At 38.2% G+C, this 15,045-nt stretch overlaps 1 protein-coding gene across 1 annotated transcript in view; it reads right to left on the bottom strand.

Annotated features, from left to right (window-relative positions):
• LOC150085953 (putative RNA-binding protein EEED8.10) overlaps positions 1-15,045 on the bottom strand; it is a 375,958-nt gene that overhangs the window by 177,132 nt on the left and 183,781 nt on the right. The window contains exon 11 of the mRNA XM_090373614.1: positions 3,394-3,450. Within this exon, the coding sequence (XP_090229740.1) occupies positions 3,394-3,450 (57 nt within the window). The remainder of the gene's footprint in view (positions 1-3,393; positions 3,451-15,045) is intronic.

Below are 15,045 nucleotides of genomic sequence, written 5' to 3'. Positions count from 1 at the left end.
CCCAACAGCACTGAGCTTGCTCAAAGCATTCAAGGCCTTATACACCTCAATCAGATCACCTCACTGGTGCCTCGTCACCAGACACTGTAACAAATCTTAAGCCTTTCTTCGTAAGAGCAACCCTTTCTTCCATTCACTAATCTTGTTGCCATTCTCTATACTCATTCCAGCAGCTCTACATCCTTCATAAAATGAGGCCTCCAGACCTGTATACAGTACTCAAGGTGTGGCCTGACCATTGCCTTATACAAAGGGATAATCACCTCCTTATCCCTGCTAGAAAAATTCCTGTACATCATTGACAAGACACTCTTGCAGAATGTCTCCACTGCTCAGAAAACTTCATATCTGACTGAACAATTACCCCCAGGTCCTTTTCATTCTCTATCACCTTGAGTGTAGTACCACATAGTTGATATGTTACTCTGGGGTTTCTGCTACCCATATGCAGTACTTTACATTTGTCAATGTTAAACTTCAGTTGCCACCTCTCAGTCCATCTGCTCAATGTTTCTAGATCCTCTTGAGCAGATGGGCTGAGAGGTGGCAACTGAAGTTTAACATTGACAATTTTGCTGTGGGTTTCCAAATTTAATTTAAATTGGACCAATAGATATCTGGAAAATTTACTTATTTTATAATTCCTCCCCCCTACATATCACATAGGCTATCCACATTACCCCTACATTGTAGCTGAAGCAGTGGATATTATGTTTGTTGGCATGCACTAGTTGGAGAAATGAAAGGGCAATGTGGCAGATGAAGTGAAACAAAATGTTCTCAGCTTGCACATAAAAGTTGTTGCATTTTACTGGTTTTTTTTTTTTTTAACTAAATTGTTTTAGTCTTCATATCACAATTTGTCATTATTATTTTGAATTAATCATTTAATGCTACTTTTCACTAGATTTCTCAAAATTTTATTAGGTAAGCAGAGAAGACAAAAAAATTTGTTTATACTAGAACTATATGACAAGACATATTCATCAAGACAAAAGTTGTGAACAATGAACAGTTGAATAACAATGAACATATATGTACATTGAGTTGGCTGCTCATTAGCAACACCTAACCAAAACCCTACTGCCCCGTAATACAGCCTGTACATGTGTTGGTGTGGAATTTTTTCCACAATGAATCTAGTAATGTTGTCACATTGTCAAATGGATTGTCACAGCATCGAATGTCCTTTTCCAGTAGGCACTAAACATGCTCAATTAGGTTCTGTTTGGGTGAGTTCAGCAGCCATGGAAAGATGGAGAATTCATTGTGATGTTCCTGAAACCATCAGCAACCTACCAAGCCCTGAGGCATGGTGTGTTGTCTTGGCATGTTGAAAGACACTGGAGTTGTCTAGATACACTGTCACCATGAAAGAAGGAAGGGAGATGCACTTGGTTGGCAACAAATAGAAAGGTAGGCATTTCCATCGAGCCCTTGATTAACAGTGATCAGAGGATCCCCAGGTCATGCCACAAAACCAGTCCACAAATCATACCACCACCTCCAGCCTGCCAAACACCAACAGTGCATCCAGGTGCTATGGCCTCGTGTTGCTTTTTCAAATGTGGATATGCCCATCAGCATGATAGAGTTAGAAATAAAATTCATCAGACCAGAAAACAGATTTCCACATGTCAGTGGTCCAGTTTTGGTGCCGATGGGTCCATACAAGGAGCAGTTTCTTGTGTCTTGTCTTGCAATGAGCATGGGTACCTGTAATAGCCATCAACTGTGATAGCCTATACAAGCTAATACCTGCTGAATAGTCCATATGGATATTGACCTTACTATTCCTATGTTGTATTGGGTGGTTAGCTGGGCCAATGTGCTGCATCACTGCTGTGTTACAAGATAAGACACACAATGATTACCAAGGGCACTGACCACGTGGCTGTCCCACATGTGACCTTTGAATGGTTGTTCAACCACTGCTGAACCAGTCATGGTAGACGCGTAATAATGCAGAACAGCACTTAACTATGTTGGCTGTTTTCAAGGCACACCTTGCCATCGTAATCATTGAATGTTCAAGGTTGGAAAGATCTCTATGTCAACCCATTTTTCCTCACATACTCAAAAACTGATTGCCATATGTGCAAACTACAATCTCATGTCAGCCGTTCCTGGCCTGACTCTGAGCCATCACTAGAATCACGGACCACTCCTATGGGGGGGGGGGAAGAGTTATAATGCAAAGCCACTCAGTGTACTTATACATACATGTCCAGTCAAAACATTACGAACCACACCTGTGTTTTTTTAGGGAAATGACCTGATGGACTTTAAAACCAGGATGATTACCGGGTACTGGTTGAAGGTGGCAGTATTATGGAAACTGCAAATCTTGTGGGACGTTCATGGAGTGGTGCAGTTAAGGTGTTCCAAGAGTGGATACAGCAGCAGTTTCCATGCCAATGGCAGATGTCCATACCTCAATGAAGGTCTTGAACATAGGCTGTTCCACCTTGTGTGAGCTGATAGACAGAAAAAAGTGAACAGCTGACCATGCACTTTAACCAGGATGAGTGGCATCTCCAAGTACATGATCAAACAAACCCTCCTTCATATGCACTGCTGGACAGTGGGTACGCGGTCAAGGTGTCCATGCTTACAGCCACTTGTCACCAGTGATACTTAAAGCTTGCATCTGAATGGTATCACTGGGCCATTGACAACTGGGAAGAAAAGCTGCCTTTACTGACACATCAGGTCTTCTGCTGTAAATGGTAGACAGAGGGTACTGTGAAAAATTGTGTAGAGGAATCACTCCAACGTCCTGGTCCAACAAAAACATCCAGGTGGTATAGTTTTTCAGTATGGGAATGTTTTCCTGGGAATCTCCTAGAACTCTCATGCCCCTAGATTGTGTTCTGAATGCTAAAAACTATTTTACATTAAACAGCTAAGCCTGTTTTGGCTGATCAGGTACACCACTTTGTGGTAATTCTCTTCCCAGATGACATAGTTGTGTTCCAGCAGATTAATGTGCCCTATCATGTTGTTGTTATTGTTCGAGAATGGTTCGTGGACCATTAGTGCCTTCAAACTGCTACCTTGACTACCAAATCTGTGGGATATGAATCCCACAAAACATCTCTGGGATTACATGGTTGACAGATCTTCCACCATGGACTATCACGGATTTATGGAATGAAATCCTGGCGATATGATACAACATACTACCTGCAATGTTCAGAAGCCTTATAGAGTCCATGCCTCACTGCTGACTGACAAAATTTTCAAATTTTGTCAGTTATTAAAGTTTGCAAATTTTGTTGCTATGTTAATGGAAATTAATTGCAACATTATAGCACTGTTTAGAGTTATTTTTTAATGTTACATGTTCTTATTTTTTAGTTCAAAACAAAAACTAAGTAAAATAACACTTACCCTCATACATCCATTTAATGACACTTTACTCAAGCTGGGCCCAGCCATATGAAAACACTAAATTAAAAATATTCACATATGAAATCTTGTCAAAAAAGAATGATTGCATTGAAAATGATAATACAATGGCATCATAAATTACGCTGAAACAATTATTACTAGATTCTGTTCAAGTAACAATTTTTTGAACGCTGTTTTTGAGCTTTTTAGTCTTAGACTAAAATGTCCTGAAAAAAACTTTTATTTCTAGACCACTGTTTAGACTAAAATATTCTGAAAGAACTTTTATTTCTAGACCACTGTTAACTGAAAAGGCAGTATTCAGTATTTTTATCGTTGATTGGCTGATTGGTTTTTTTTTTGGCGCAAAAGCAACTTTTGCCATATTGTGCCTATCTATTAGTTTTATGAAAAAACTATGTTGCTTAATTATGAATCACATCCAACTGAAATATCCTATTAGTTTTAAATAAATAAATACATTTTCAGTAGATAAATAGACAAATTCTGTATGATCCAGTAAAGTTTTAATAATAATACCATCCACACTGTCACTAAGTAATTCATCTTATTAATTCACCTTATTAAAGAGCTCTCAATCTCTGACAGCAAGATTATGGTGTCATTCGATGTAGTGTCCCTGTTTACAACAATTCCAGTCCAACAGGCCATAAACTGCGCCAAGAGGCTTCTGGAGAATGACTCAAATCTGCCGAGCAGAACATCGCTAACCACAGAGGACATCTGTACCACCCTCAACCTATGCTTATAAGGTAGCATCATCACCTTTGGAGATTCCTTATACAAGTAGGTGCACAGTACTGCCATGAGGGCTCCCGTTAACTCAGTCATAGTCAACATCGCCATGGAGGAATTGGAAGAACAGATATTCCTGAACCCGCCAATGCCTATTAGATGATGGCAGCAAATCCACACGCACACGTCCGTGCAACAACAATGAGCAGCATCCTAGTAGTTGAATGTTTAATCTCATGCACACATCACTGCACACACAACTCTGTATCTCTTAAATTTGTCTCTAACGTCTTTATCGCATTAGAATTTTGCTGAAGAAGGGGTACATTTAACCCTGAAATCTACATGTGATTTATCGTTTATTATTAAAACTTTACTGGATCATATAGAATTTGCCTATTTATCTACTATGGCATCTAGTACAATTTATCTACTATGGCATATAGTACAATTTATCTACTATGGCATCTAGTACAATTTATCTACTATGGCATCTAGTACAATTTATCTACTATGGCATCTAGTACAATTTATCTACTATGGCATCTAGTACAATTTATCTACTATGGCATGTAGTACACTTAATGAATCTGTGTATATAAGATGTTTCAGAAGGAGAGAGGTTTCAATGTATTTCAAAGCTATTAATATGGTGAACAGCTCAGCAGAATAGCTACTGGTAAATTAAAAGTAACTGTGAGATGACTGTGTGTGGAAGGACCTCTACAGCACCCACTTGGGTATCTGTTTTACAGTAGGCTGTATATATTTGAAGATATTTGGAGAACTGTGACGAGTAGGCTGCATGCACCTGTTCTATGTTGAAATTTATCAGAGCACTTTTTCCCCAATGTTGTAAATAAGTGTCACAGTTAGAAAGTGTGCCATGGTGGAGTCGTTATACTATTATCATAATATATGTTGTCAGAGCTTAGACCACATTTTGAAACTAGTTTTGTAGTTGGATGTTTCTGTAGAGATTCTCACACTGTGGATTGAAAAGATATTGCCAACCAGAATGATGAGAAAGACTTCAGATTTTAATGGCATTGTTTAACAACAGCATTTGTCTCCGGAAATATAGTGGGGACTCATACACCTTCACATATAAGCTTTGTACAGGCGATGTTCTGTACTAACCTAGAGCAATTTGTACAGCACTATAATGTATGGAGCCAAACCATTTAACAACTTTGTCTACATGAGCTGTAGACAAGGCTCCATAGTCTAGTCTTGATTTAATCAAAGCACGGTATAAGCAAAGCAATGTGTACCGATCAGCTCTCCACATCATTGCAGAAAGAACTCTTAAGAATACAGCAACACCTCGCATAGCACTGATAACTGGTACCGAAACTGTCCCACGTTATGTAAAGCCATGCTGATTGAGGTATAATTATAATGGGTTTTAATTGAATGTGTACCAGAGAAACAGTCAATAAGCAAATTATAATAAATCTATAAACAATTTGCGCTAGATAGCCAATTAAAAGGATTTGAAATTAAAAATATTGCAAAAATTTTATTAATTAAAAGGTAACAACATGAGAGATGAGATAAAAGCTTTATTGTTTATTTAAGTATTTCAATAATAAAGTCTGGTGAAGTCGTCTCTTCTTTTTCTCGGCGTACAAACCTTTGTAGCATCGAATCCCATCTTGTAAAATTTTCCGTATCTTGATGCTACATTCAACATCCAGATCTCCATTCATAATTGCTTCGCAGACCATGTCAACCCTCCCCCCCCACCTGAATAACTTTTTCCAATTCTTCTGTTGAAAATTCTTTTGGTGCTACTTCACAATTGTTTTCCTCTTCTTCATATGCAGTTTGCTTGTCAATTTCGTGGAGAGTTGCATCATCTTTCATTTGCATGTGAGTCAATGCAGTCACGTACATTTACAGTGTCCAAAGTTGCAAATTCCAAGTCTTTTCCGATCTTCATAATGTCTTTGGCAATTGTCTGAATTTGTGATTCAAAATCATTTTCCAAATGGGGCAAAACATGCTGCCAAACAGAACACATGTTGTTGGCAGTGATTTCTAGCCAAAGAGATGCAAATATATTTTCAATCGTATTTAAAGGGGTTAAAAAATAAATTGTGAAATGAAAAGTTTGAAAGCTATCATGTCATCTCGTTAGGATGGAATTAAGAATCTGAACACTGTTGCACATTGCCGTTAACTGCCTGAGGGGAGCTATTGGCACATGTAATTGTGAGACAATAGGTTGGCACTGCAACATATATGTACACATACCTAGGCTACAACAACACAGCATATATGTAGAGTACGTCTAGGCTATTGAATGAGTTTTATTATATATACAGTCAATTTTTGACTTAAACTTAATTGAAAACCATGTTATAGTAAAACCCATGCTGTTTGAAGCTGTGCTAAGTGAGGTATTGCTGTATTTAATTTTTTTTTAGGCAGGTTGTTCAGAGCATTTGATATGTTCCAAGGGTTATACTTTATATTCCAGAACATGGGTACAACCCCATACTTTGTAGAGAAAGAAGGCAGTGATTGGTCGGTGAAGGAACCTCCCACTCACTGCTTTCCCCCTCTCCTGCAACATTACATCACAATGTGTTGGTGCTGAAATGAAGAAAAAGAAATGGCAAAATGGCAATTTTTTTTTTAAACAACAAAAATTAACAACACATACATCCACTGATTCTTCTCACCCGTACATTACTAGACAATTTCGAGTTCATTAACAATGAGAACTGCTCATGCATGTCAACAAAAATGCTTTTTTGTTGTTGTTCTGGGGACTGCTGCCCCCCCCCCCCCACTACTATAAAGAGAACCTGATACTAACAATCATAAAATTACTGAGGAAAAAAAACAAATCATCAAGAAACAACTTGAAAACAAAAAACCTCACTTCATCAGTCCTCGCATCGGCTGGTAAACTTCATCAAACATCCACACTGAAAACACTAACACTTGTATTCTGAAGCTACCAAATTCACACTCTTACACCATTCAATTAGTCTTTTGCAAACCATGAACACGGAATAACAATACACACAATATCTGAGGGCAGCAGAGCAGCATGACAGTGACAACTAAACAACATGACTAAAAGCAAATAATAATTTCGTATTTCTCGCTAAAATCAGAAAAGAATTTGCATCCAATCAAACAATTAGAAATGCGAAATGAGGTAAATTATGCATTCTCAGTAATCAGCCAATCAGAGAACTTAACTGGACAATCACTTCATTCTTCAGCCTTGCCAACAACGCAGTGACTCAGGTATTCTGGAAATCATCAGTTCCAAGAAGATAAGCTTTTTATCAAGAATCAGGCCAAGGAGACTTATGCTATTTGCTAGAAGTATCAGCTAATTTTCTAGTCTTATTTCTGGATCTGGGTACATTTTCTGCTTTCTACAGAAATGTATGACTGTTGTTTTTGTTGTGATGTTCTGCATCCATTGTTTTTTGTCCACAAGTCTATTTTTTTAATTGAGCTTTGTAATGCCTTTCAATCATGATCAAGTTTTGTGAATGGCATGAAATGGTAATGTCATCTGCATAAACGAATGTTTCAACTGTGTTCAGTAAGTCTTTTGTAATAGAATTTATTTTGATTTCAAACAAAGCAGCACTTGAGAACTGAGCCCTGAGGAAATCCTTCTTAAGTATATGTTTGTGACAGATTGTTTTGGTATTTCATATGGAAGGTTCTGTGCTTCAGAAAATTTTGTATTAAGACTGGTAGATGTCCTCACAAACCATAGTTATGGAGGTCATTCAGAATGCCATATCATCAGTTGTGTAGTGTCGAAGATCTTATCTAGATCAAGACTGATCAAAATTAGATGCTCATTCCTTAGAAAAGCATTTTGAATATTTGCCTCTGCTTTTATCATGAGGTTCAGTGATGATCTATTTTTACATATTGATTTATGTTTAGTACAATATATGTTTCCAAAAACCAGGTTAGTCAATTATTCACCATTTTCTCCAGGGTTTTCCCGAGGTAACTTGTTAGGGCTACTGGTCGATAATTTGTTGTGGGATACGTATGATCTTTTCCAGGTTTCAGGAAAACAATTGCAATAGAGTGACAACAGGAATTTGGATAATAGTTTTCCATATAAATTCTATTGTATAACATGAGTAATGTATTTAGAGATTTTTGACTAAGTTGCTGTATCATTTGATAATGAATATCATCGGGTCCTGATGCACTCTTCCTCAACTTAGCCAAAGTGTTTTGCAATTCATCTATGTGAAAGGCTGGTTATATGGAGTTGTTGATTGGCATTAAAGTTTAGTTTATATTTTTCAGCTATAGATCTCATTTTCTGAAAGGATGGGATATATGTTGATACATGTGCAAAAGAAGCTGCAAGAATGTTTGCAATTTCCTCAGAATTAGTGATATCCTGTCCATTCCAATTTATTTGTGGAGTTCGAACTGAAAGATATTTCTTACTGAATTGTCTATTGTTGTTGTTATTTGGTTTTTAGGAGCATTAGCAACTAAGGCCATATTGCTCCAGGGATATGGGGTGGTCATTCCCTGACCTTTCCGCATCCTCCATATTTGGTGGTCACAGGCTCGAACTCCGGTCTAATCAAGAAGCATGTGCTACTCACTGCTGCTACTCCTGCCCACCTGGCTATGGAGGTGCCTTGAATTGTCTAATTTTATTCCATATAACATTACTGTGTTTCTGTTGATTGGTGGAAGCAAAACGTGTCCATGATTCCTTTCTACTCTTGTGCCAGATATATCTGGCTTTAGCTCATTAGCAACACCTACCCTTTCTGGCCTTTTTTTTTTTTTTAAATTTATAAGGTTTGTGGATGCAACATACTTTTGGAAGAGATTCCAAGCCTTATTCTTCTCTCTCTCTCTCTCCCTCTCTCTCTCTCTCTCTCTCTCTTACTTCATTCATTGTCCCACCACATAGTGGCATGTTTATGATATTTTCTAGAAGACTGAAGTACTGTAGCTTCAGCTGCCATTAATATTATTGATTTGTGACATGAGTTATAGCATTGTTTATAGGCTGAGCAGTGATTATTTGTTCATCTATTGTTGCAAGAGTTATATATTTTTTCTAGTCAGCTTTAAGGAATCTTCATAATTTTCAGCCATCATGATTTATAACATTATTTGTTAATATTCTGCAGACCATAGCGAGATGGTCACTATTAAGTGCATCATTCAAGATTATCCATTCAATGCGGACTGGTGAACATATGGAAATGTCAATGGCAGAGGCTGTTCCTGTGGGTACATGGATATAAGTTCCAACTCCGGTGTTAAGGAGTAAGAGAATTTGCTCTTCCAATAATTTTCAATCAATTTTCCTTCTTTGTCTTGATGGTGAGATCCCCAACAGGGGATGGTGTCCATTTATATCTCCCATAATACAGACTGGAGGTGGTAGTGAGTTACTAATGCTTCAAGATCTGCATATGCACACTCTTGATTTGGAGAAAGGTAAAGTGAGATCAGTAAGAATGTAAACTGGACTGAGACTACAACTGTTTCCAAATATGTTTGCAGGTGAAGGCATTTACCATAACGGTTCACTGCTATCTTTACTTGAGGAGTTAGGTTAGGTTCTTGAAGGCAGATACCTACCGGTTATTTATCAATCAGGTCATGAATGTTGTGTCAATGTTACTGCAGAAACCTCAACAATTCCACTGTAATATCGATGCATTATATTTGTTTTGTATTTGTATCTGTCTTTTTGCAAATGGTAGTCTGCTTGTACAGTTCAGGCTTTTTCTCTTTTTTTGGGGAAAAATGAATGAACATCCATCTCTTCCTCAGCATATATTTCTAAGATTGGTTCCTCTAAAATTTCTTTTTCATCTGTATCCATATGATCCTGGACAGACGGTTTGTCTTTTGTATCTATATCTTTAGAATTTGTGATTGGCTGCGAAATAGAAGACATGTCTGGTGGAATGGTAACTGGTGTGGTGATGGCTTGATTGGAATTTAGCACTGAGGATGACGTTGGTGAAGAAGCTAGGATTTAATGAGCCCAATCAGCTATAGAGATGCTGGGAAGAACTGTAACACTGGTTTGAACTGCAGCGGTAGTGGCGGGTAGTAGTTATCTGTTTCTGCTGTTGGGCAGTTGCTGCATACGTGCGTGTCACTGTAACTAGTGATATTTGTTTCTTTGCTTCAAGACAGGAGCACTTTTCACTAAGCACAAACAAATGAAATTATTTACATTCGAAATGACTATCTTGTCTTTTCACCTGTTTTTGCAAGCAGGATTTAAACTGCAAGGATAATGCAATGATCTAATTCTCACAGCACAAAAAACTTTCTCTGTAATCAGCTGTGCTAGTATTGCACTGCTTTCAACAGATAGCTTTAGCTATACAATGCCTTTGTAAACTGATTTCACATCAAGCAATTTTACACAGTTTTGTCTTCGTATAGTGACTGTCTGATGAGAGACCACATAGTCCTGAAACAGGTTGTCACAGCAATCTCAACCTTTAAACAAATGGCTAATTAATCTATCAGTGGACCATATGCTTGGTAGCATTGCAATATCACAGCAACCCATTGCAAAGACAAGTTGTTATGTTGTGAGAATTACGAATGCATTATCAATGAGTTTAAATCCCACTGGATAGAAAAAAACAGGTAAAAGTAAAGGATAATCCTGCAAGCATCTTATAAAGAAAGAAATGTCACTCGCTTTTGCATGATTTCTTAAAAACAAATACAATCATTTATACAAGTATTGGATTTTACAGAGTTTACTATATTAGAGTGTAGTCAATGTGAATTTTAGTATTTCTCTGGTATGGTTTTGACCTTCTTCACTGATTACTGGTTTTTATTTAATAGATGAAAAGTATTTAATACTAATATCTTCAATGCTGAAACAGAACCTTCCAACTTTGCACCATGCCACAACTACTGAAGCCAACAATCTGTCATCGCCTGCCTAGCTCTTGACAACTTTATCCATTGCTACTCACCACTCTCATTATAGAACTATGAAACTACTGGAAACTATCATCAAATAATTAAAAATAATAATAAAAAAAGCTATTTAGAAGATTAAACCATAAAACTATTTGAAACTATCCTACATCACAGAACTGCTAAGGTTACAGAAAATATCGTAACCCCTCGATACCACTTGGAACTAACATAAAGTAACTTTTGAACTGATCCCCTGATTAAAAATAAACTACAATACTATAAATTAATTATAAATTATATTATTAAATATTTTAAAATATAAAATTAAATAATTATTTATTTTATAACACATTATAAATAAAAAATTAAAACAATTTTAATAAATTATATACTATTTATAATTCTACAAAATTAAACCTAATATACAAAAAGGATTGTGGACATTACTGCATACATTGTGAAATCATGCCTGTATGTTATCACAAAATAGTGCCAGAAATAGTGCTCATTATTATTATTATTATTATGCAAAAACCCCTTTCTCCTTTATGGGATTTTTTCCTCCCCGTGATGGGTACTGACAACAAGTGCAAGGGTTGGTTGATTGTGTCTGGTTACCATTATTATTACTGTTGGTTGAGAAACTCTCTTACTATCCTACAACTGTTCAGGACTGCAGCTTTCTGGAGTTCCATGTAAGTGTTCTCTGGGAGGGCTATTGTTTCTAGGTTCTTATGGAGGTTCTTTGGCACCATGCCAGTGTTTGACACAATGACCAGGATAGTCATTACTTGTTCCATATGCCAAATATCTTTGACTTTCTGTCTTAGGTCTGAGTACTTCCTGATATTTTCCTTGTATGTTTTCTGGAGGTTTCTGCTGTTAAGCACTGCTATGTCGATCAAGTAGGTAGCCATTTCCTTCTTGTCAATGAGGGTTATATATCTGGTCTGTTGGCAGAATCGTCTTGTCCGTTATTATGGCACAATCTCAGTATAGTCTGTGAGTAGAGGTCTCTAATAGAGCCTTAGGCTCATACAAGTAATATGGTAAACTTTCTTTGATCGGCTGGTATTTTTGCACTAGCTACTGATGTATTATCCTAGTCACCTGATCATGTCTGTGAGTGTAATCTGTCTGGGTGATCACTATACATCCTGCAGCGATGTGGATTGTTTCTGGGGCCAGGTAGCATCATCAATATGTGTCATATGTTATTCTGGGGACCTTAGCATTGCATTTCCTGTAGTTCCTAGTTTTAGATAATAACCTAGTTATGGATGGCGAGCATCAATCCTTTGGTCTCAAGGAGCCTTCCAGTCGTAGTGTCTGCCATGTAGTGTCTTTGCCCATCTTTCTGTCTTTGTTTCTTCTGTCTGTGTCAGTGTGGTGCCATTTGTCTATCTTTCTCATGGATTAGTAGAATGGCACTGTTTTCATGGAAGTAATCCTGAAGGTTCTTAATCACCTTCTTCTCTTGTTCAATAAAGTCAGTTAATCCCCTTCCTCCTCCTTCTTTATGGGCTATGGTCAGTCTCTCGATGGCCAACTTCGGATGGTGTTGGCATCATTGAAGTTGGTCATCATTATCCTGGTAGATTTCATAAAATCCTCTGGTTGGTGTTGGTCCAATCTATGATCCTGAAGGAGGACATTAGCACTGTGACTGCAAAAGTATTTATGGCTGTGACCATGTTTCTGCTATTCAGCTTTGATTTTAGCAGGCTTCTTAGTCCCTGGTGGTATTTCTCAGTGAGGCAGACCATCTCCTTGTGTACTAAGTGGTGGGTCTGCACATCCTCAGATATTTGTATGTCTCGCCTCTGTCATGACTTCAATCTCTTCACCAGTTTTCAGCTGGTAGTTTTGTCTGACTGGAAGTCCTTGATTCAATCTATGGGTCTTGCATTTGTATAGACCAAACTGCATCCTCAGTGATGAACTCTTCAGTAATCCAGAATAGATGTTGGAGTTGATTCTTGGTTACGGAATAGAGTTTGATGTCATCCACATATAACCAGGTGAGAGAAGGTGTACAAGTTCTCCTTCCTTTTTTTTTTTTTAGGATATATCCATACTTGCTGTTCTTGAGCATGGTGGACAGTGGGTTGAGTGCTAAACAGAACAATAGTGGGCTCAGGGCATCTCACTGGAAGGTTCCTTTTCTGAAGGGGTACTGGTCTGGTCATGATGTTCTCAAACCTGATGGTGGTCCTGCATTTTGCAATGATTGCTTCTAGGAAGTGTGTCAGTGGGTTGATTTGTAGATCTTCAGGATCTCTATCAGCCAGCTATGGCTGATAGAGATATTGAAGATGGGTCACAGAGTCGAAGACCTGTGGTAATCAATGTAAGCATTGTACAGGTCGTGGTGCTTGCTGTAGACTTGTTGCATAACTGCAGCATCAATGGTCGATTGCTCCTCCCACCCTCTGCTTACATCCCTTCTGTGCTCGGCCATAATGTTCTGGTTCTCCAAGTGGTCTGATATCTTCTTAATTATGCAGCTGGTCAGGATCTTGTATACTGCTGGGAGACAGGTGCTTTGTCTGTACTTTGCCAGGTTTGTGGTATCTTTGTCCTTGCCGTCATGAAGGTAATTCCTTGAGTCAGAAACTCTGGGATTGTCTGAGGGTGCATTATTATCTGGGTGAACTGCTCTGCTATAGGCCTGTGTGTGTGCAGCTGAATTTATTGTACCGATAGTTGTGTGTTATCTATTCCTGGGATTTGCAGGTTGTGTGACTTCCTGATCGACTGTTGTATGTCTTCCACCTGAATCTCCCATTCTCTGATTTCTTGTATGTTTTTGGTTTTCTTCCTCTCTAGCTCTATCTAGGGCACACAGCCATTGTGGCTAACTTCACTGCTATAAGCAGTTCAAGTTCTACCTTGAATCTATTTAAGCTATCAACTTCTACAATGGCAGATGGAAGTTTGTTCCAGCAATCAACCACCCGCTGGCTAAAGGAAAACTTCAGCACATCTATCCTACAACCGTCTTGCCTCAATTTGAATTTATGCCCTCTCAGGTGATTATTCTGAGCAAGAGTAAGAATCCCATCAGCATTCAGTATGCTCAAACCATTCAAGGCTTTATACACCTCAATCAGATCACCTTGCAGGTGCCTAGTCTCCAGACACTGTAATCTGCAAAACTTAAGCCTTTCTTCATAAGAGCAACCCTTCATTCCATTCACTAATCTTGTTGCCATTCTCTATACTCATCCCAGCAGCTCTACATCTTCATAAAATGAGGCCTCCAGACCTGTATACAGTACTCAAGGTGTGGCCTGAGCATTGCCTTATATACAAGGGGATAATCACCTCCTTATCCCTGCTAGAAAAATTCCTGTACATCATTGACAAGGCACCATGAGCTACTCTGGCAGACCATCTGCAGTGTTCAAAAAACTTCATATCTGTCTGCACAATTACCTCCAGGTCCTTTTCATTCTCTACCACTGTCAGTGTGGTACCATAGAGTTGATAGTTACTCTGGGATTACTGCTTCCCATATGTAGTACTTTACATTTATCAATGTTAAACTTCATTTGCCACCTTTCTGCCCATCTGCTCAACTTTTCTAGATCCTGTTGTAGCAGTGTACTGTCATTAGTTTCATTAACAACCCTGCCAACCTTCATATCGTCTACAAACTTGGACATTAAGCCTGATATACCATCATCAATATCATTTATAAATACAGAAAACAACAATGGACCCAACACTGAACTCTGAGGAACTCCACTAATAACATCAGTCCATGAAGAGCAGTGTCCATTGATTACCACTCTCTGTCTTCTCCCACTCAACCATCCCTTTATCCATAGCAGCAATTTGCCTCCAATGCCACACTGCTCCAATTTGTGCAGCAGTCTTTCTAAGATCCAAGTATATAATATCAAAGTTATTCCCTGCATCCATTTCATCATCCTGAAACGCACCGTTTCAGAGCTA

This window comes from Mastigoproctus giganteus, chromosome 5 (genome assembly GCF_048544385.1).
Source record: "Mastigoproctus giganteus isolate SK-2022 chromosome 5, ASM4854438v1, whole genome shotgun sequence".
NCBI lineage: Eukaryota > Metazoa > Arthropoda > Arachnida > Uropygi > Thelyphonidae > Mastigoproctus > Mastigoproctus giganteus.
This window is presented reverse-complemented; position numbering and strand designations above follow the sequence as displayed.